Source organism: Colletotrichum lupini, chromosome 8 (assembly GCF_023278565.1).
Source record: "Colletotrichum lupini chromosome 8, complete sequence".
NCBI classification, from domain to species: Eukaryota; Fungi; Ascomycota; class Sordariomycetes; order Glomerellales; family Glomerellaceae; genus Colletotrichum; species Colletotrichum lupini.
The window spans coordinates 2,227,559-2,248,546 of NC_064681.1; the positions used below are offsets into that span (position 1 = coordinate 2,227,559).

General features: G+C 53.8%; 7 protein-coding genes across 7 annotated transcripts; 5 read left to right on the top strand and 2 right to left on the bottom strand.

Moving 5' to 3' along the window:
- Positions 1-48: 48 nt before the first annotated feature.
- Positions 49-7,775, top strand: CLUP02_15156 (inner centromere protein; the record flags this gene model as incomplete). The annotated part of the gene is made up of 11 exons (XM_049294080.1): positions 49-224; positions 278-3,665; positions 3,723-4,336; positions 4,453-4,563; positions 4,621-4,694; positions 4,778-4,801; positions 4,886-4,961; positions 5,011-6,442; positions 6,494-6,655; positions 6,713-7,141; positions 7,197-7,775. The coding sequence occupies 11 exons, from the start codon at positions 49-51 to the stop codon at positions 7,773-7,775; spliced, it is 7,065 nt and encodes a 2,354-aa protein (XP_049151226.1).
- Positions 7,776-9,126: 1,351 nt separating this feature from the next.
- Positions 9,127-11,351, top strand: CLUP02_15157 (uncharacterized protein; the record flags this gene model as incomplete). The annotated part of the gene is made up of 9 exons (XM_049294081.1): positions 9,127-9,175; positions 9,229-9,261; positions 9,346-9,564; positions 9,644-9,860; positions 9,944-9,980; positions 10,036-10,256; positions 10,309-10,426; positions 10,850-11,023; positions 11,079-11,351. 9 exons carry the CDS (start codon positions 9,127-9,129, stop codon positions 11,349-11,351), a joined length of 1,341 nt encoding a protein of 446 aa, XP_049151227.1.
- Positions 11,352-11,620: 269 nt separating this feature from the next.
- CLUP02_15158 (uncharacterized protein) lies at positions 11,621-12,736 on the top strand (the record flags this gene model as incomplete). Its single annotated transcript, XM_049294082.1, has 1 exon — positions 11,621-12,736. One exon carries the CDS (start codon positions 11,621-11,623, stop codon positions 12,734-12,736), a length of 1,116 nt encoding a protein of 371 aa, XP_049151228.1.
- Positions 12,737-13,151: 415 nt separating this feature from the next.
- On the bottom strand, positions 13,152-14,447 carry CLUP02_15159 (uncharacterized protein; the record flags this gene model as incomplete). Its single annotated transcript, XM_049294083.1, has 1 exon — positions 13,152-14,447. One exon carries the CDS (start codon positions 14,445-14,447, stop codon positions 13,152-13,154), a length of 1,296 nt encoding a protein of 431 aa, XP_049151229.1.
- A 2,144-nt stretch (positions 14,448-16,591) lies between these two features.
- Positions 16,592-17,573, bottom strand: CLUP02_15160 (uncharacterized protein; the record flags this gene model as incomplete). Its single annotated transcript, XM_049294084.1, has 5 exons — positions 16,592-16,718; positions 16,858-16,919; positions 16,977-17,180; positions 17,273-17,376; positions 17,426-17,573. 5 exons carry the CDS (start codon positions 17,571-17,573, stop codon positions 16,592-16,594), a joined length of 645 nt encoding a protein of 214 aa, XP_049151230.1.
- Positions 17,574-17,761: 188 nt separating this feature from the next.
- Positions 17,762-18,820, top strand: CLUP02_15161 (uncharacterized protein; the record flags this gene model as incomplete). Its single annotated transcript, XM_049294085.1, has 3 exons — positions 17,762-18,100; positions 18,169-18,241; positions 18,324-18,820. 3 exons carry the CDS (start codon positions 17,762-17,764, stop codon positions 18,818-18,820), a joined length of 909 nt encoding a protein of 302 aa, XP_049151231.1.
- Positions 18,821-20,415: 1,595 nt separating this feature from the next.
- CLUP02_15162 (uncharacterized protein) lies at positions 20,416-20,667 on the top strand (the record flags this gene model as incomplete). The annotated part of the gene is made up of 1 exon (XM_049294086.1): positions 20,416-20,667. A coding segment is annotated over one exon (252 nt), but the record flags the coding sequence as incomplete, so codon positions are not given.
- Between the last annotated feature and the right edge of the window lie 321 nt (positions 20,668-20,988).

Sequence of the window (20,988 nt, forward strand, 5' to 3'; positions counted from 1 at the left end):
CTTCTCTTTCACAGCGACACTCTTGCGCGTCGCGATCTACCCCTCACAATGGCGACGATGCGAGGAACGCGTGTGCCTATTGGCTCCGCGTCATGGATTAACGAAGAACGAACTACAGCCCTTAGCATCGTTCAGGCTGAGGCCGAGGAGTTCTCATTTGCCGCGAGAAACGAGTTTGACTGGCTTAATGAGCATATGGCTGGGGTCTTCAACGAGAACGAGATGTATGGTGACCCCTAGCTAGTTGCTCTGTAACGATTGCTAACTACCTTGACAGCAATGTCGCCGAGATCTTCAAGACACCTGGAAAGCTTCGAAGCAAAACGCCCCGCACGGCGCGTAAGGTCGACAATGGCGAGCCTCGTATCGTGAGTCTACTGCTCTCACGCGCGCAAATATCAACGTCCGCTAACAAGGTGCAGCCACTATCAGATGTGTTCTCTTCCACTCCCAACGGCGCCCCAAACACTTTCACACAACATCTTACTCGCGCTACTCCCACTGCCCACCCTGCGCCATCAACATCATCACCTTTGATCAACAGGAATATTTCGCCCCTCAAGGCTGCCCCCTCCCCTAGGCCGGTTTCGAAACAGCCCGTTGCACTAGCCGATTCCGGATACTATGGCAGCCAGGATGTCGACAACATGGACAACGAAGAGGAAGACGACGACGACATGGATGTCGACCTGATTGAAGAGGAGACACAGATTGGCGAGCCACGATCGAGCCCCCCAAAGACTGCTGGACGAACCGGCCATGTCGCCTTCGAGGCCATCGAGCAGAACGCGCCTCGAAGCCCTACCGAAACACGCACTATGCGCTCTCCTGAAGTTACTTTTCAAACGGCCAAGGAGGAGCAGACAACGCGGGTTATACGCGATCTCATCGAGGAAGCTCCATCCCCAGCATCGTCCAAGACCTCAGCTGCCCCAAGCCCGGCCAAGGAAGCCAGAACGCCCTCGCCTCCTATCGTGTCACCCAAGCCTCGCTCCGCAAAAAAGAGCGTGTCGCCTATCAAGGCCTCACCACAGAAGCGCTCCCCAGCGAAGCAGTCTTCACCGCCATCCTCACCTGTGCTTGGAGCTGCACCATCTCCCATGCCCGAGCCTTCGCCTGCTGCTGAATCACAGGATGATGTGGACGTCCACATGGACGATGATACACGATCACCGTCCGATGACGAGTCGAGCCCGATCCGCCCAGTCAGAAAGAGCAGCCTCAACTTTGCTTCACTTCCTGCTAGAGAGCCTCTTAAGAATAAGAGTATCGGGGCTCGTGTCTCTAGGACCAGCCACTTGGATATGAACCGTCAGAGTTACTACGGTCGGCAAACGGGAGGAAAGAGTTTGGGAAATAACATGGAACTACTTGGGGAATCAGACGACGAGGAAGGCAACGACGACGGAATGAGCATCGATGGCTCAGCCGAAGACACAAAGGAGGTCGACAACTACGCCTCCAACCACAACAAGACATACACTCAACGACTACAAGACCAAATCAACTTGCTCGGTAAATCTCAACCGAACGCAAGCCGACCTTCAAAGTCGATCCCGAGCTCAGCGGTTGCGCAACAGCTTGCACAAACGACTGCGACCCAATCAGTTGCAGATGTCAAGGCAGCAACACCCGCGAAGAGATCTGCTGCACCACCGACTCCTGGAGCGTTCCCGGAGGACGATGATGAAGAAGACGAAGTGGAAGCGGGCGAAGAGGGTGACTGGATTGCACCTCCTGTGCCTGCGAAAGATACGCCCCTGGCCAGTCCACGACCGCATTTGCCTAAGAGCCACACTGCGGACGTTATGGAAGGCATCGACAGGGCAGACACCGTCAGCGGCCCTGAATTTGCTTTGCCTAAGCAGCGGCAATCTCCTGGTCGCTCAGGATCCCCCAAGCGGGCACCTGTCATCCCCGAGCGTACTACCAGTGTGTTTGGACATGGCAAATCTGCTTCTGTTTCTGTCTTGCCTGATCTTTCCAAGGACAAGATGGTTGAAGACCTGTCTCCAGCCAAGAAGCATGTTTCAGTGTCCAACCCTCTGTCAGCCGTGCCGGAGGATGGACGCCCCGAGACTCCTCAATCGCCTACACGAAGCTTCCGGGACAGTCCATTGAAACAGGTCAAGAACAAGCTGTCTTCCATTCTGAAGAGTTCCAAAGGTCTTCTTGCGAGCAGTGCGGCCATCAGCGCTGAAGGCAAATCTTCGCTAATGTCACCTTCCACCGCTCGCTTTGGCATCAACCCCGGTCCCTCTACAGACTCAATTGTGCCCCAATCAATCGCCGCAGAGCCATTATATCCTGACCTTTCCAAGCGAATTGCAGCCGATGCTCAGACACTTTCCAGCATGGGGAGCCCCGAGAAGCCCGTTGCGCGCAGAACGCGGGCTTCCGTTGAGAAGGAGAAGGAAGACAAGCGTAAAGAGAAAGAGGCCAAGCTGATGGCTGATCAGATGAGCAAGCTGGACAAGGCTCGTGCAGATGAGCGGGAAAAGGCCCGGACTTTCAGCAAAGAACAAGAAAAGATTGCCGCAATGGAGAAGAAGATTGCTGCTCAAAAGGAGAAGGAACCTGAACAAGAGCAAGTCAGGGAGGTTGAACGACCTGCTCGAACGCCGGCGCCTAAGGAAGCACCCAAGCCCACAAGGACTAGCCCTCGCAAGGCCAAGGCTCAGGCTGAGGCCGAGGCTGCTGCCCAGGCCTCACAATCAGAAAAGCCCGATGTCGAGATGGCTGAAGCGCCAACCCCCAGGCCCCCGCCATCCGCTCCTCGCTCTGTTGGCCCTAGCCAGACGGCCAGGCAGCGGGAACTCAGACGTCCAATGAAGCCAACCAAGGAAGCACCCAGCAAGATCAAGCAAGCGCCTACCGTCATTCGCGTTAACACCGGCTCGCAACACTCGCAGTTCCACCCCTCCAACAGCACATTATCATCGGGTCTGCAAGAGACACTGGGCTCGTCGGTCAAGTCCAAATCAAGCCAGCCAGGCTCACATAGCAAGCAATCTCTGGCGAGCATGAAGAGCTCTGTCTCGTCCAATGGCCGACCGAAAGCACTCGAGCTTGCCGCCAAGCGAAAGGAACAAGAAGAGCGGGAGGCTCAAAGGAAGAGAGATGCGAAGCTCGAACTCGAACGGAAACGCGCTGCGATTCAAGAGGAAGAGCGCAAGCAGGAACTGCAAAGGCGACAAGAGGCGGAGAGACAGAGGGAGAGGGAGAAGGAGCAAGCCGAGGCGAAGAAGAGTGCACAGAGACAGGCAGCAATTGAGCGTGCCAAGCAGACGCGAGCACCACCACCTGCTGTGCGCTCTCAGCCCAATGGCCCTCCCGACTACACTGCCAGTCAACGCTCCGATGGCCAACCTCCCCGGCCTCCGTCCCGAATGAACTCCATGGCCCATCGGTCTCAAGAGGATCGACCAGTCAATGCTGTTCTTTCTAACGCTTCGAAGCCAGGCTCAAAGCGCCCCCTGCCGCAAGACAGCAGAGAGGACAATGGCTCTCGCAACCCTCCCGCACGTAACGGGCAGTCTTACAAGACCCAGGAAGCCAAGCGTCGTCGCACTAGTGATGACTTTGCTGATGAGCTTGACATGGACATCCAACCACCCAACATCAAGGGCCCCCCTGTTCGCCCTCCGTCAGTGGGTTTCAAGAAGGTTAGTCACTCATTACTCAGTGCGCACGACGGGAGCTTTGCTGACGTGGATCATCAGGACATGCCCACGAAGTCGACGTACGGCTACACCAACGCACCGCCGAGTGCCTCCAGAGATTTGTTCAAGTCTACCGTCACCGCCCAGCACCACAGCACAATCAAATCCACAAAACAAGTGGATATGAATCAGTTTGCCCAGGGACACATTCCATTCGCGCCTAATCCAAACCCTGCCGGCCCGGCTCACAAGACACCGGCGCGACCTATGGGTGCTGCAAGCACAAAGTCTACCGCCAAGGCTACGAGATCGTCTCCTCGATTCCAAGACGGCGAAAAGATTGAGCTGCCTGAAATCGATACAGATGAGGACGAGGATGATGACGACTCCCACTTTGGGGTTGCCCCTTGGGCTGATTCGCCTGATTTGAGACGCGCCCTCATGAAACAGGAAACCATGAATCCTGAGGGTATCTTTGGGCCTCCCCGCGCCCTCAACATGGAGGAAGTGTTTAACAACAAGGAGAGATGGCACAAGTTCCGCGCGCGCACATCAAGCGCCAACTGGAGTGGATCGGATCGCTTGACAGAAGACGAGATTAGGAAGGATCTTGCAGCTCGCGACAAGCTTCGCAGAGAGGGTGGTTGGTCCTACGAGATGAGCAAGGACTTGATGTGAGAGTCGCCGCAGACTTGGCGTTGGTTTTGGTGGTTGGGTGACAGCTGTGTGGTTTACACATGCGAACGAACTCACGATGGGACATATGCAAGCAGATCATACGGCTGCTCAGATGGCTGAGTAAAGCCTGGCGTATTCTTTTATTCTTGCAAGGAAGCAAGAAAACTTTTATTGCGGGCGTTGAGCAGCATAAGGCTTGCAATTATGACCGTGTTAATATCGAGTAAAATGGCAATTCCGCGTTACCTTTGAAGCTATGATGAGCCTCGTGGTATGTTAGCTGCGAGTCGGACATGCACCTGAGGGCCGGCTGTCACGGTCTCCAGCCTTCATTCGATCGCATGGATGGGAGAGGTAAGGCTCCGAGTCCTGAGCTAGGGTTGTGTCATTCTCGTTGACAGGGCAACCGTCCCGGACGCTATGACCGTACCTGCCAGGATCCGACGCGGTTGTGCACCCAGGTACCTAGGTAGGTAGTTAACGCGCTGGACCCTTGTTACTCTCCAAATTTCCTGGTGGTATCCGTAACCTCCAACAGTTTCCAGGAGCTGTCAATCCATCCACCAACTACTTGACTCGGATTCGCGAAACGACCCTTTCTTTTGTGCTGATTCGGGTTGCGTGATCTCCTGTATCCGTGATAATCCTGGAGAATGGGTGCTAACGACAGCACGGAGAGCCGCAAGCGCAGTCGTGCCACACCAGCGAAACCAGACCACAGTATCCCATCGAGCTTCAAGAAACGGAAGCTAGACGCCAACGGCAACCCGATTGTCGCTTCTTCTCCGACGACACCCAAAAGTACTCCAGGGGCCAATTCATCCGCTCTGAAGAAGTCCGCTCGCAGTAGAATCACATCCTCGCCCGTCTCGGCATATGACGTGCCAGACTCCCCCGAGGACAACCCGCCACGTCGAATCCGCAATGTAAGAAGCGTTGACCGACCGGCTGCCAAGGTTCCGATCCCGCCTCGCCGCAATGTCGACGTTGATATTTACGATATTCCCTGCTCCGACGATGAGCTGCATTCGAGCCCGAAGGAGGTGAACTTGCAGAAAGCGAGCCCTACGAAGAGAAAGAGCAACGCCGCGGCCGGCCACGATGTGAATGAGGTCAATGGAGGGGAGACCATCGAGGAGCCACAGCCTCAAAAGGGCAAGAGCAATAAGGTGCTGGGAAAGGACGAGAAGGTTGCTTCGACGGAGGAGTCTTCCTCGCAGATACGATCAAGCGGACGCCGGAGAACTCTGACAGCGAAAGCCCTCGAGCATGTGGAAAAGGTTGCGAGTCGCTCTGCGACTCCGACTTCTCACGCGAGATCTTCTGCCACTGCGAATGAAGTGCCGGAGTCCAAAAAGGCTACAGGGAAGGCGAACCGCAACATATCTATGCCTCTGAAAGGTATCTTGACACCGTCCAAGCGGGACGGTACGCCGAGAAGGAGTAAGAGCGTAGCGTTCGATTCTGCTAGTGCTTTGGCTCAAGAGGAGGTGTTTTTCGAGGATCTTCCGACAAAGTCTGGGAGAAGCCGAAAACCATCACAAAAGGTGGTTGAAGCAAAAGTAGTAGTGGCGAAGACCGCGAAGTCACGAAAGGCGCCGCCCAAGGTGATTGATGAGGAGCCACAGGAGGAAGAAGATGTGGAGTCAGAGGTCGAAGAACAGCAAGATGAAGAACCGGTAGCAGAAGCGTCAAAGCAGGAGGAAGAGGAAGACGAGGACGTTTGTTCGATATGCACGAAGCCCGATTCCAAGCCTGGGAACAGAATTTTGTTCTGTGATGGCTGCGATAAGGCGTTCCATCAAAAATGCTACAACGTGCCCAAGGTTCCCCGGGGAGACTGGTTCTGCAACGATTGCGTTGGGCAGAAGCAGTCGCGAGCAGTGGCAGCAGACGAGGCGGTGAAGACTCCCAATTTCGCAAAACACCTGAGCAATCTGCAAAGGGTGCTATTAGACCGGTGTACGGGTCGCCGACGAATCAAGTTGATTGACCAGGATGACGCCTACGAAAAGGCGCATCGGCTGGTAGAGCAGACGGTACTGGCTGGGGAGGGCAACTCCATGCTCGTAATAGGGGCAAGGGGTTGCGGCAAGACCACGGTAAGTCAACACTTATGCACACTGCATCGGTGCTGTTCTAATATCAAACAGCTCCTCGAGAGCATAGTCGACGACCTGTCTTTGCAGCACAAGAAGGAATTCCATGTTGTAAGACTAAACGGGTTCATTCACACCGACGACAAGCTGGCCCTGAAGGAGATTTGGCGGCAGTTAGGCAAAGAGATGGAGGCGGAGGACGAGGCCAATGCTCGGGTTTACAGTCCCAATACCTCAAGAGATGAAGGCCAAAGAAACTGACGAATCGTGTAGTCAAATTACGCCGACACAATGGCCTCGCTGCTTGCGCTGCTATCTCACCCGTCGGAAATGGCACAGGCGGAAGAGGGTGTGACGTCGCAAGCGGTCGTCTTCATCATTGATGAGTTTGACATGTTTGCAGCGCATCCCCGGCAAACGCTGCTCTACAACCTATTTGATGTTGCACAGGCGCGTAAAGCCCCTATCGCGGTGCTGGGCTGTACGACACGCATAGACGTAGTAGAATCTCTGGAAAAGCGCGTGAAGAGCCGTTTCAGCCACCGTTATGTCTACCTGTCCCTCCCAAAAAGCTTGCCGGCATACTGGAAAGTATGCAAGCAGGGCCTCTGCGTCGATGACGAGGACATGGACGTCGAGGGCATCGATGTCAGTGTTGATGGACACGAAGCTTTCCACGCAAATTGGAAGGCTATGGTTGAGGTATGTTTCCAGGCCAGATTGGAGGAGGGCTGAAAATTGACTCACCTTTCCACAGGTTCTATACAAAGAAAAGGCATTCCAAAGTCTATTGCAATACCACTACGCAACGACAAAATCCGTCTCGGCATTCCTGTCAGCGTGCATCCTTCCCCTCTCCGCGCTCTCGTCTACATCTCTAGACCTCGTCATTCCGCCAACGCCCGGCGGCGCGGTCGTCTCTCTCACGCCACCGAACTCCAAGCTTCACCTTTTGCCGTCGCTCTCAGAGCTGGACCTGGGCCTCCTCATCGCAGCAGCGCGACTGGACATTGTGGCACATACAGACACGGTCAACTTTGCAATGGCGTACGACGAGTACGGCTCACTGATGGGTCGGCAGCGGGTGCAGTCGGCCAGCTCGGGACTGCTGGCCCTGGGCGGCGGCGTGCGGGTGTGGGGCCGCGGTGTGGCTGTTCTCTCATGGGAGAGGCTCGTTGCCCTGGGGCTGCTGGTGCCGGCGGGTCTCGGGACGGGTCGGGCTTCGGGGTACGGCGGGCTGGAGGGGAAGATGTGGAAGGTGGATATGGCGCTCGAGGAGATTCCCGCGGGGTTGAAGTTGAACAACGTGTTGGCGCGGTGGTGTAAGGAGATATGAGCGTGAACATCATTCTCCGATGAAGATATGACTAGGGCGTATAGAATCAGTCAATACACCAGTTATGAGCCATTGCTAGGCTTCCATATTTGCACCCCTAGGACCTGTAACAGTAGTTGGAGGCAAAGGAGCTGCTGATAGTGAAAGTTGAGCGCCTCCTTGGCGATCTCATTTCCACAACTGGTTCCCAGGGCTTGGCGCCACATGAGTACGGCGCGGTCTAACGATTCGTAGGGCGTGGTTGGCACAAGGTGGTCTGATTTGTCCATCAAGTAAGGATGCCAGACATGCCAGGCGAATATCTACTTTGGGGAGCGTCTGAGGCAAGTAGGCACGTTTGGACCAGGTAGTTGTTTTGACGCGGCGCTACGGAGACGGTCCGGCCCGGTGTCTAGGCTGCTATTGTCAAGGTCGGGGTGTCGTTGGGTGCATGTTTGGAATCATGGATGTGCAGTCTGCTTGTGGATGTAAGATGTAGGTGTGAAGAGAGGGGAATACGAGGACGGTGGGCAGTATTTCTATCTCTCTACTCTTGTTCTCCAAGTCTCTGGGCCGGTTGGTTTTGTGAGATTTTTATGTTTAGTGATCATGAGAGTAGCGCATTTCGGGTAGCGTCAGCCGGGCGATTGTAATACTATAGTGAACTACCGATGTCTTTTGAGTGTATCATGAGCCGAAGCGGACTCCATTGGTTATGGTCTGCTGTCAAGTCCCTAGTTTAAAGTCTAAATTGGTTTGCGGTAGCGCAGTGTGGTAGTTTGAAGGTTTGATGATGGTTGTTGCTTGGGGGAATTTGATAGCTGCGTAACGGCCGTAACGTCGTCTTCGTCGGACGCGGGGGGGCGAAGGCCAAGAGGCAGAGTATGAAGACCTTTGGCACTTTGGGTGCGCCTTTGCACTTTTTGCGTTTTGTTTCTTGTTTCTCTATAGACAGGCACCTGAGTACTGTATGCGGTCAACTTATGACCCCGGTCACGAGGCAGGGTGGGTTGAAGTAGGGAGTGTCTGGCGGGATTATAACCATATCTCCGTAGCGGAGAATGGATGAGGACATGGATTTAGATGATGTCACGATGTCACGATATCGCGGAGAAACACGTGCTGAATAAGATAGAGTATGATCCCTTCTAGCCGGGGGATATATTTATAAGTAAGCGATATTCAGGAGGCAGCGGGAGGGGGAAGGGAGGGGAGGCTGGAGTGGCCAGGGTTGTGGTTGATCTAATGGGATGATGGGGTTCGTGAAACCTTTGATCATCCTAGCAGTGCATGGGCTGTAATAGCCTGTCAGAAGGTAGGGGGAGGACAGGACAGACTATCTCTCTAGATACTGCGTGAGACTGCGTGAGAAATGAGCATGATCAAATGCGGTTGTCAGCTTGTCTACCTCTCTAAGGCTGGTTGACGAATGTAAGAAGACGGTGAGTGCAGTCTGAAAGGTCCAGTGTGTTAGTCAAGAAGCGCCAAGGGACGGCGGCCGCCTCGGGTAGGTAGTTTGTGGTAGTTCAAACGACGTTGGAGGTGTCAGTGACGTCCCTCCCTCGGGCGGCCGCGTGCCAAGAGATGTAAGCCGGCCGCTCCCTCCCAAAAGAGGCTTTTCTCACCTACATTTTAAGGTACACGACATCTCCACTGCCCTCATCTACCAAAGTCTGGACCTCATTGGATCCTTTCCGAAGTGCGCATGGTCGCGCACCGCCTGTAGCTTTACATAGGTATGAAGAAAGAGGCGTTTGTATCAAGAATCCCATTGTTCTCGTATTCGCTCATGCTGGGAAGATGGAGATTGGTGAGAGAGAGAGAGAGCATGCAAGCCACACGGGTGGTTGTTGGTGTAGGTACTTTGGCTGGACGGAAGGGCCCTGCAGCTCGGGACTGGACGTCTTGGTGCTTGGTTGAATCGTTGCATCGGCCCAATGACAGCACCCGTCTCGATACTTTGCAGGCAAAGACGGGGTCGGGTACGGATACCTTTAGTGATCAGTCGTCCATCGGGTACAGGGTGGTCCCACAAGTCTGGGAACCCGGCGGCCGCCCGCCGCCACGTTGCGGCGGGTTGAATTCCGCACACGGGCATCCAATCTGGTGGGGTTTTTTTGGGGGGGGGGTTTTGGTGTGTTTCCCTTTTCTTTGAGTTCCATTAGGTTTTGAGTGTCTGGGTCCTCCAGGTGCCACTGTCATCTGTCATCGATCCGAGTTAGCCATGTGCCGAGAAACACCAGGGCAGTCTTGATCCATCATCTTCTCTCTCCCCCCTCAGGACCACTGGACCACCCGAACACAATGTCTTTTGAAAACATCCAGTGGAACACATCAGCCGCATGATCTCTTTTTGTCTCTGAGTCTGGGGAAGGGGGCTGAGCTGATGGGACGACAGAAAAAGACAAGGGAAACGTCCGAGCCGAGCTGCCTGCCTGCCTGCCTTGGTTTTAGTGGCAGCACAGAAACTTGTCCACCGACTCCCCTTGTTCTATGCACACAGTAAGGTACTTTTTGTGTGTGTGTGTGTATGCGTGCGAGAGTGAGGGAGAAGGGCGGCGGCCGCCCATGCTTCTTCCCCCCATGCCATCCCAATCCATCCCGTGGCCCCCGGCGACTTTTGTACGCATACAGAAGTACGAACACCTCAGTTCAGCCAAAAAAGGTGTAAGGTAAGATGTGCATGGGTCCCGTCCGCCTGATGAGATTTTCTCGTTAATTTTCAATTTGTGATTCCCTTCCGAAGCTGGGGGAAAACAAAACTACGAGGTTGACCGCATCTTTTTTATCAAGTGACATTGGGCTACAAGTACTAAACGAACTGGCATCAGTTCCTTCCTTACCCGCCGCCGCTTTCTTTTCAGTGATTGATTGGCCTTGATTTTCTTTCCGTCTTTCTGACGCTGTTCTTGATCAATCATCATCCTTGGTTTGCCATCTACTATACCCAAGGTACATATCCCTTCCTACTTCGAGGTCATCCCGAGTCTATTTCGTTTCCCTCAAATCTCCTACAACTTTACACTCCCAAAATACCTGCCTTGCCTTACATCACTCGACTACCTGGCCTTGATTAAAAAACAGCTCCGTGGTAGTGCCCCTTCTTGTTTCTCCCCACGGACACTAGACTTTCCTCACCTCCAATCCTGCTCTTCACCGGAATCCTTGCCCTGCTCCCCTTACCCAGAGCCCTGTCTTTTACCGGCTCCAACCCTTTCCGGCAGGGAACCCAGCTCAAGGGGGCACACATACCTAGTGCACACTACACAGTATTATATCTTACTGCGGTACAGACACAAGCATCCGTACGGATAGTGTGGGTAGTCGGGCTTCACCGTGCCATCACCGCCCACCACGCACAGCTACGCCTCGCGGAGCCAATCTCATCCGGCCGCCCTCTGCGCCTCCGTCCTCCGTCTCCGTGCCAAGCTGGCACTGCCTCCGAACCACAACGCATCGCTTCCACTTCCACCGCATAACCTGGCAAGGCCCCATTTCAATACCCTTCCGGGCTTCCATCTACCGTTTTACCGCAAACTTGACTTTTCAATTCTCGATTTTCAGACCCGAATTCTTGGGACTACACTACCAACCTAACTCACCTACCTAACCTCTCAACCGACTCCTCTACACCAAATCTATTCCATTTTCTCGTTCTTGTTCCATCCCATATCCGCTTCCGCAACAGAGCTGCTTTTCACCCCCAAACTAAAGCTCAATAACCTTAAACTCACATCACATCTTAACCCTCAAACTCGTCTCCAGATACAGACTTTCTGCACATGGGGTCGAATACCCGCATCTAAACAGAGAACCTCCTCCCTCCGCCCACCAACACATCTATTTTTCTCTCTCTTCCCTCAACCATGTCAAAACGCACAACCTTCACCACAATCTCCCCTCTACCCCCAGGCATCACCCGCGATGCCGTCCTCGACTTCCTCCACAACCACCTCGAGATGATCGACCTCAACCCCCTCATCAAAGAACGTCACCTCATCCCGCCACCACCCAACGCGCCCCCCGAAGAGCACGCCTGCGCGTGGTACTCCCTCACCGACGAGATCTCCTACCTGCCCGGCGGCCTGGCCACGGGTAACGTCAGCTACACATGCTGCTTCCACGACCTGCCCACCGGCCTGCAGACCCACTGCTACGCGCCCATGGGCCTCGAGATCCGCGACAAGTGGACCGTCGCCGGCTCCCTGCCGGGGGAACCCGTCGAGCCCGTCGAGCTCGGCATCGGCGCCCCGCTCACGGGGCTCTACATCCGCGAGGACGTCGATATGCGCTGCAACGTCTTCACCTCGAGCTTTGTCAAGAAGACGCTCAAGAAGAGCCATGGTTTGCTGGTCGACCGCTTAAAGACAAAGGTCCACCGCACCGTCGTCGCTGCCGCGCATCAACGGCACGGCAGTCAGAACTCACTACCGGGGTCCGTCAGGTCCGGCTCCAGCGGGCACAGCGCCACGCAGCTGCAGCATCAACAAACATACCCGAACCCGGCTTATACGAACAACAACGTCCTCGGCAACCAGATCAGTCTCCCATATAGACCTTCATATCCCAACAACAGCATACCCGTGACCGCACCAACACCGGCACCGACGCCCCCAGCCAGCGACGGCTCCCAAACCTCACAAAACGCATACCCGGAACCCCTCCGTGTCCGCCGCACCACTAACCAAACTGACTCGACGTTTTCTCATCAACACCAACATCAACATCAGCAGAAGCCGTCGTGGCCGGATATCAAATCGCAGACGTCCACCGCCAACGGGTACGCGCACGCCAATTTCTTGTCCGGCCACAACAACGCATACGACGCGAAGCCTTTGCCTCCGTCGCCGTACGCGGGTGGGAGAGCGGGAGCGGGAGGTGGTGGTGGAGGTGATGTTGGTCAGCAGCAGCACCAGCGGAATGGGTGTCAGCAGAACAGTGGCGCAACGCTGCAAGGGCCCTTTGTCGCTGAGCTGGAGTGAATGAGTGAGATTTCGGGAGTGAGTGGTGGCGGAGTGTGCCCTTTGTGTCACAGTCTTTTGTTTCCCGTCGCTTCGGCCTAAGGGTCTGTTTGTGTTGCTTATATAAACTCGATACCCCATATCTTATTGTTAATTTTTGGCAATTTATCAAAGACATGTATACTAGTACATGAGAATCTCCTTCATTGTAAGTGAGATCTGGATGTTTTGTGTAGTTCGCGTGAGGCGCAGGTTCCGTCCTTGGGCTGGTGAGATTGGTGAAGTTGACTAAGATCAAGTCTCAATTTTCCGGACATGAGGCTGAGATCTTGTCGTCTTTCATATTCAATTGAATGACTAAGATCTCATACAACAAACCGCTATTCCAAATAGGCAATCTTTTACACCACAACACCAACTAACAAACACCGCGTTGCTACAGGCCGAAAATCCTTCTCAACAGAGACATCAAATCCCCCGGCAACTTTCTCATCAAGCTCATCATTCCCTCCCGAGCCAGCTGAGACCCCTGAGCTTCCCGGCCCTGTCGCTTCTCCTGCTCCTTCACCTGCGTCTTCATCCCCTTCTTCGGCGTGGGCGTATACCTTCTTTCCCCATCCAACCTCTGCATCCCATATCTCTTGGTCACGAGCGTAGACCAAACCTCCATGCCCAAAATCCACGAAACGCACCCGTCCCGCAAGATGCCCAAATTCACATCATCAACCTCGTCCTCCAACACCGGCAGCCCCTCGCAAGCTCCAAGAAACTCCTTTACAAGATCGCTAGTCTCCCCGCCCAGCTTCGTCATGGCCTCTTGCGCACCCATCCGGTCCTCCTCCATGAGGACCCTCACGCCATTATGACCGTCCTCGCCCTTGGCCTGCTCTTTATCGAAGCTGTAAATGTCGTTTTGGTTGATGATGACGTCGACGCAGAGGCCCAGCAGCGAGCCCACCGCGGGGATCCGCAAAAAGCCGGGGCGGATGGCGCGGTCGATGAGCAGGAGCGCCATGCCCGGGAGGACGCCAATGGTGCGCCGCCGGACGGCGACGTACCTCTCCCGGCTCGGCACGCAGTTGTGTCCTCCCGCCTCCCCGTCCGGCCCCGTTCTCCGGAGCGCCACCTCGTCGCCCACGCCGTCGAGGTAGTCCGCGAAACTGTCCACGAAGAAGTCCCACGAGTCGGGCGTGCCGCCCACGGCGTCGCTGCGATAGCGCATCGCAATGTCGGCCGCCATGCGGACGCCCACCCACACCTCGTCGTCCCCGTCTCCGTCCCGATCTTCCGCGATCTCCTCGGGATGCCGAAACGCGCGGACCATGGCGGCGGATTGCCTCCGCACCTGGGCCTCGCCCTCCTCCGTGTCGTCCACGTTGTCCGTGAACTCGTCAATGACGAAGAAGTGGAGCATGACGAGCGCGGCGAGGAGAACGTGGCGCGCGGGCTGGTGGGCGTAGATGATGCATGCTATCTCGGGGAAGTCGCCGGCGATGATCTTGGAGATGAAGAGCTCGTTGATGCCCTTGTTGATGGAATTCGGCTTGGCGTCGCTGTGGCAGTAGCCTCGCAGCCAGCTCTCGGATTCGGCCTTGATGTACTGGGAATCTGGGTGGTTGTTTGGGGGGTAGGGAGATGGCCAGCTTGGGTGTCGGCGCCAGTCTGCTAGGAAATCTGGGATTTGGATGGTGGTGTGTTGGATGGTGTGTTTCTCAGTGATTGGGGACGCCATGATTTACGGCTTGCCAACGTAGATCCAGTCGTCTGGGCTCTGGGGTAATATGACTGGGTGATGGTGTAATTGAACTCTTTGAAGGGAAGAAGAGGTTGCTGTGGACAAGTGAGGGCAGCAGGATTTGGTTTAATGTCTTGGGCTTCAAACGTTTCTTTGGCCGCTGCTTGGAACTGAGAGCTTTATAGCCATCCTTCGAGGGGGCTACGCCGTACTACCAGCAGACTTTCGAGTCACGAGGCTCAGCAAAGACCGAGAGGAAGCCTAGAACTTGATGTCATCCAAGGTACACGATATCACATCCGAACCAACTTGTCACTTTCAGACTCGATAACGGTCATCATATCGGCACACAATCGCTTCCTAATCCGGATGTGAAACGGGGGCCTCTTCCCACTCCGGAGACAAGGGACAGAGGCCAAGGGACGCAAAAACCTGATGTGAAAGGCTTCTCCACCTCCAACACGAAGAAAAAAAAACTACCGATACACTGCCCGTAAGGCGTCCCATCGAAGAGACTAGGCTATCGCCGTAGCCCACCGGAAAACCCCCCTAGTGCCCCCACGCAACTCAGCCCTATCGCCATTGAGGAACTGCACAGCAGACGCTTGTTGGTTCGCAAACGCACCCAGGCCCAATCGATTCGTGGCCCCCAAAGCCCATGGGGCTGAGACTTGTTCGGTCTTGTTGAAGAATCCGGTTCCAGGTCCGCGGTAGAGTTACCTTCGGACCGGGGCTGAGGGCTCCCCGGTCCCCGGCTCTCCGCCCTTCTCTTCCTTCCTGTGCCTCGGGCGGTGGCACGGTGATGGATGACTGGCTGTTTCCACACCCACACACACACACACACACACACACACATCCACTATCACTATCACACACACTCTCTCTCACATACACACTCACACAATGCCAACATCCTCTTACTTGCTTGTCCCGAGAATATCCATAAGATCATAAGCGTGGGACAAAACTCCATCAAAAATAAAACATGCAACACCAGGCATTCGCCGATCGTCTCCGACCCGACTACTACTCTGGCCCTCGCTGGTTTATCAATGGGAGAGCGGACGGGATCCCGAGTTCTCCAGTGGGTATGGTCGCATGTGTTGAGGCGACCTGGCAATTCTGTTCTTGTTCCAACAGGCTGGTTGACCGCGGAGCGTCGTTGGACGGGCTCGGCGGGATTACCAGAACCAGGACCCCGGGATCGACATAAGCCAGGGCGATTAGTCACAACGTATCTAAGCCCCCCCCAAATTGGGGTCTGGAAAGTGGGATGTGGAGAACCATGTTGGTCACAAGTGCATGCTCTCTTTTTACTCAATTCGGCATCATCTTACCCCCTCCTCTCGTGCCACACCTTGTCCTGGCCGTGGTTGGGAGGACCGGTGGGAGCTGACTGTTTGCTTCGCCCGAGGCTAGCGCACGGTGGCGGTGGTCCAGGCTTATACGGGCTTGGGGGGGGGGCATTTGCGTCGTTCAAGGTCTCGGCCCGGGAAAAGCGGGGCCGGGCGGGCGTCCGGCTCTAGCAGGCAGCACAAGGCAAGGCTTGGATGGCAGCCTGCCAGGCAGACATGGACGGAAAAAGTCATTCGCGGGCGATGGTTGCTCCCTTCAAGGTGGTTCTAGATCGGGGATTGTGGCAGTCAAGACTTATCTTGTAGATTTGTTACCTGGCCACATGATCTTTACGGGTGAGCATTAAGCGGACAGGTTTGGAAATGACTCTTTCTCATAGTGCGAGGTTCAGAACATTAAATCTTTCGATTAAGCGGCAAGTTGCCTTACCAAGGTCCAATTGCGAAGCCAATCGCGCGAGCCTTGGAGGAATGGATATAGCTTTGGCCGTCACTCAATTTAGCTAAGAGCAATCTCACGACAACGGTCCCTCGAGAGACACGTCGCACCTACATGCCAACTCCATCGCGAGGTTCTCAATCAAACACGCCCGCGCGGCATGAGACATGAGAAGCGAAAAAAACGAGAGAAACGACGTAGATTCGAGCTCGCAACCTCCAGAGCCCATCATCGTATTCCGTAGAAAAACGTACATTGTGAATACGCAGGTATCACATCATAAACATCGCTCGTCACCAAAATTACTATGGAGAACGATGCCATAGAAAAACAAACTATCCATGGCGTTATGTAGGACCGTGAGCCAACATACGCTTCCACCCATTCAAGGGCAAGAATCGTACCGCTCGGCCATCGACTACAACGGACGGTGTTTGTTGAAAGATGCACCACTTTTGGTCGCTATATATCATTCTGCATGTCCAACATTGTGCTCTTGGTAACTTTGAGTCATCCCGCCTCCCGAGAACCGCTTTACACCCGAGCGATCAGCGATAAGGTAAAAATACAAAATCAAATACATCATTCTGCTATATCATTCTACTAATCTCACATGTTATTGGCCCATATCCTCATCGTCATTTTCACACAGTACCCGTTCTGAAAATACAAGACCTACAACATCGCCTCTCATTTCCTGGCACTCTAACGCTTCACAGAGCTGCAGTCAACGTGTGTGGGCGCCGGATGATACGTTGCCAAACTGAAGTTGGAGTTTCCATGCTGCCTGCCGTTTCGCGGGCCTCTCGGTGCAAGGGTCACATCTTTGTATCCGACGTCGAATGTGCTCCGGTCGTTTTCATTGTAAAAGGCGCGAACAGGGCCGGGTGCTGGGTTACTACGCCCGCTGGCGTACCTCATGCGACCAGACGGTCTCTGAAGAACCAAACAAGGTCCAAATTTTGTGTTTCGTCATTTCGAAGAGCTTGGCTTCTGCCGTTGATGTAACGAGATGGGAATCGCGAAACAGACTCGTTCCACCGAGGCAAGGGGACGAAGGTAGGCTTCACTTCCGCGCGCGCCTGTCCACTCGCCGAAGCGCCGTGCAGCTCCGTCAACGAATAGAAACAAACTCAGATATCTTCAGCTACTAGGGCCAGAGCAAAGCGGCAGTGTTGGACTCCGAGGATCAGCTCCGGTTTTGTTGGTCGTTGGGCGCTTAAGTATGGCTTTGACCAGTCGCGTGCGGTGACGCCCGCCCGGAAAAGCGGGATCTCGAGGCTGATGCCCCGGCTTCACTGATCGGCTGGGGAGATTCACTGCACTCATCCTCTTTCCATCTCTAACTTCTAAACTCATACCAGGAATCATCAGAGCGAAACGCCGTTAGCCGGAATCAAGTCTATTGCTTTTCCTTTTTTTTTGGACTCTATCACCCGTTCGATCGTTGTTTCCGAGCGCTGAGCCCAAATCATCACCACCTCTCTCTCGTTGGCCCATCACTGGCCGGATTGAATATGGAAGAGAAGGCCCCTGCAGCTGAGAACATCTTGCGTCAACTGGATCTGTTGAAGAAACTAGACCTCTCAGATATTGAGGTTCGAATTCTTGATATTCTAGCCTACGACGTTCGAGCGACCAGTTGGGAGACCGCTTCAGAGGCTGCATTCTACTTGGACGCTCTGTGCCCTCCTCTAGAACAGCGCAAAGAGGCAGAAGGCTACTTCTATGTCATTTGGAGCCTCGTGACAGATATTGCAACCAGTCATGACGTGACAAAAGAGACGCAAACTCATCTCGTCAACACCCTGTCAGCATTGCAGCAATGTGCAAAAGGTGAAATCGACATCTGGGGTGTAAGTGTATTTCGCTAACGATCACTCAAAATTGGACCACAAACGACTGATCATCTCAAACTTGACAGAACGAAGAAGACAGACAACGCGTTTGGAAAGATCTGCCATTGTTTTACATGGCCGTTGAGGCTTCTTTTAGTGGTAAGTTGCAATTGAACCACTGTCGTCCCTCATGAAGAGGGACTAGGCTGCGTGCGGAACTGAAGGCCTAACGCGAAACAAGACCCAACTCAAGAAGCGACAACAGAGAGCTTCACCTCCAAAGACGCACAAGAATGGCGCAACATCAACAGATTCGGCGCTATGTTACTGAGAATGGGCGTCTTGGGCCTTCACACGCAAGCAATGGACGCATTGCGTTCGGCGCTTGAGGAGGAGCCGAGCCCCATTCCGGCGGTTGCGGAGTGCCGGCTGCGCGTCGCCTGTGAATGGATCCGTCAGAGCGCGAGGCCTCTCCTCGTGTGGGCGCGGGAGAACGCTGGCTATTCCGAGATGCCAGAGTATGAGAGGGACTTGACGGAGGAAGCGATAGCTTATCAGGGGGTTCTGTACGAGGGTCCGCCCATCATGTGTCTCCAGCGGTGGGGATTCTGGATGGATCGGCTCGAGTGGCTTGCGAAAAGTGAGGATTCTGGGCTGGTTGAGGAGGCGAGGACGGAGGTGCTTGAGGCGTTTTGGGTTATGAAGGAGGTTGAAGGGCGGATAGGACATACCCTGTGATCAAGCGACAATATGCCCAGCCTCTCACCCCAAATATCGTTGAAGTTCCACTCTAGACTCAAAGCATAGCTCAGACGCACGTAAGAGTAGATGATTTGTGAAGAATATGCAGGCTGTACAATGTCCGACTGAAGCCAAATCTCGTAGAGTTTTCCCTGCCGGTTGACGTTTCTCTTCCACTTGCTGATACGAAGATTCTTGAGTCAACAATCTTACTCTCTGCCACAATTGCTTTACCTGGCTGGTTAATATCACAAGGGAGCCAACAAGACATACTGATGTCTACTACCATAACCGTATAACAAAGTTGACGGATCGTTTCTCTTGTTCAGAACTGAGGGTGGATTTGTGGTCATCAGCATTCGCTGTTGGGCATTGCTAGATGTCTAGAACCAGGCATCGCGAGACAGCGGAAATTGTGGGTGAATCGTTCTATCAGCCGAACATCAATTCATGTTACGCAGGGCAACTTGAAGACAAAAGTCCGTGTTATCACACAGCGGCTGTCTGCTTCGTGCTCACTACTGAGAGCGTACTCATAACATCCATGGTCGAGCAATGTGCAGGTCCTAACTTGCCACCGATTCCCCTTTCGACTACAGCAGTCTCGTGGAAGATATTGGATGTCAAATCCGAAATGCACTCGTTCTTTGGTGCGGTGTGCCTAATCTTTGGGATTCGAAAAGCCATGTCCGATCAAAAGGCAACATCTTCTGTTCTGATGATGATGATGATCATGAGACGACATCACGAACTCCACCACACATGCCTCTTCTTAAGGAAAGAGAGGTATTTGTAAGCCAAGCATGTAGATATCATGCACCAGATTGCCCCAGAAATTCGGCGTCAACATGGACATACTCAATCCCGAGGCGTCGACATCAGCGTGACATCAACGTCTCCCCAAAACTTGTCTCGAAAATTCTCCGTGATTCCTGCGCATCAAGAAAGCGGGAAGCAAAGCAAGGGTCCCGCCTTTTTATTTCCCCCTCTCTCTTGTTATTTACCCCTCTTCCCCATTTTCCTGCGACACGATACATAACATACAATGGCCATGCATTAGCATGAACCTATTGATCCCAAGTTTTCGTTCTGGTTCCAATCGGAGGTTTTACTTCCACCAAGAAGTGAGGGAGGAAAAAAGGACCGATGAACAGTGAGCCGTTGGACGGGAACCTAACCGCAACCCAAACCTAGCCAAATATTCCCATCCCTCCTGATGGCAAGGGAGAGAAAACTCTATAGGGCGGCAAGTTGGCTCGCCGTGTACCTCTACCAGCCGTCTTTTCGGGATGCTCGTCCCGCTCTCTTGCTTAAACCCTCCCTAGATCTCACTAGAAACTGGGACGAACATGGACAAGGGGCGGCGATTGCGTGCGCGATATCGAATGGGCGGACTTATATCAAATCATTGTCGTCGTCATGCTCACCCCCCCTTCCTTGGAAGTTCATGTGCAAGTCAGCCAAATGCTTTGAATTGCTTGCAAGCGGAGAAGAAGAAAAAGTATACTGTGTAGTACAAGTACAGCTGATCTATATCATAAGCAGATCCCATATGTCCCATAATTCAAACATCCTTCCCCATAACTCCCGGTATACCAGCTTCTTTTTATATTCTTCAAGCGGATACCTCTGTCCTCAGTATTCCTGTTGGTCGCCTTATCATCTCTGTGTGTGTATATATAATCCTGTTACCGTTGTTGCCTTGTAATTCGTGTGTTCCATCCCTCTCTTGTTCGTTGCTGTTTCCCACCTTATCATCATTCATGTTTGTTTTCTTGGCGTTTCTAAGTCATCATCGTTTCGCCACAACTTCGTCCTTTTCCCTCCTCTTGAAAATCCAATAATTTCCTCCCTGGCCATCAAAGATATGTTATTCAGCTCGACCGTTCGTTTCGTCATCGACATCAAGTGTCAGGTAAAGAAAGAGATGTAAAAAGGAAAGTGGCACCGATGTCCATGGCCAGGAATCAGCGACAAGTTCGAATCGTACGCCGAGCGCAGTTCGTTGTCCACTAGAGTGGACGTTTCCCATCATATCGCCCCCGAGCCGAGGTAGCGAATGGAATGAGCGCTAGGAGGGGAGAAGAAGAGAAGGAAAACCTGATGAGAGTGAGAGCCAAGGAAAGAAGTATGAAGAAAAGAGAGTCCATGTCGGACAGAACGGG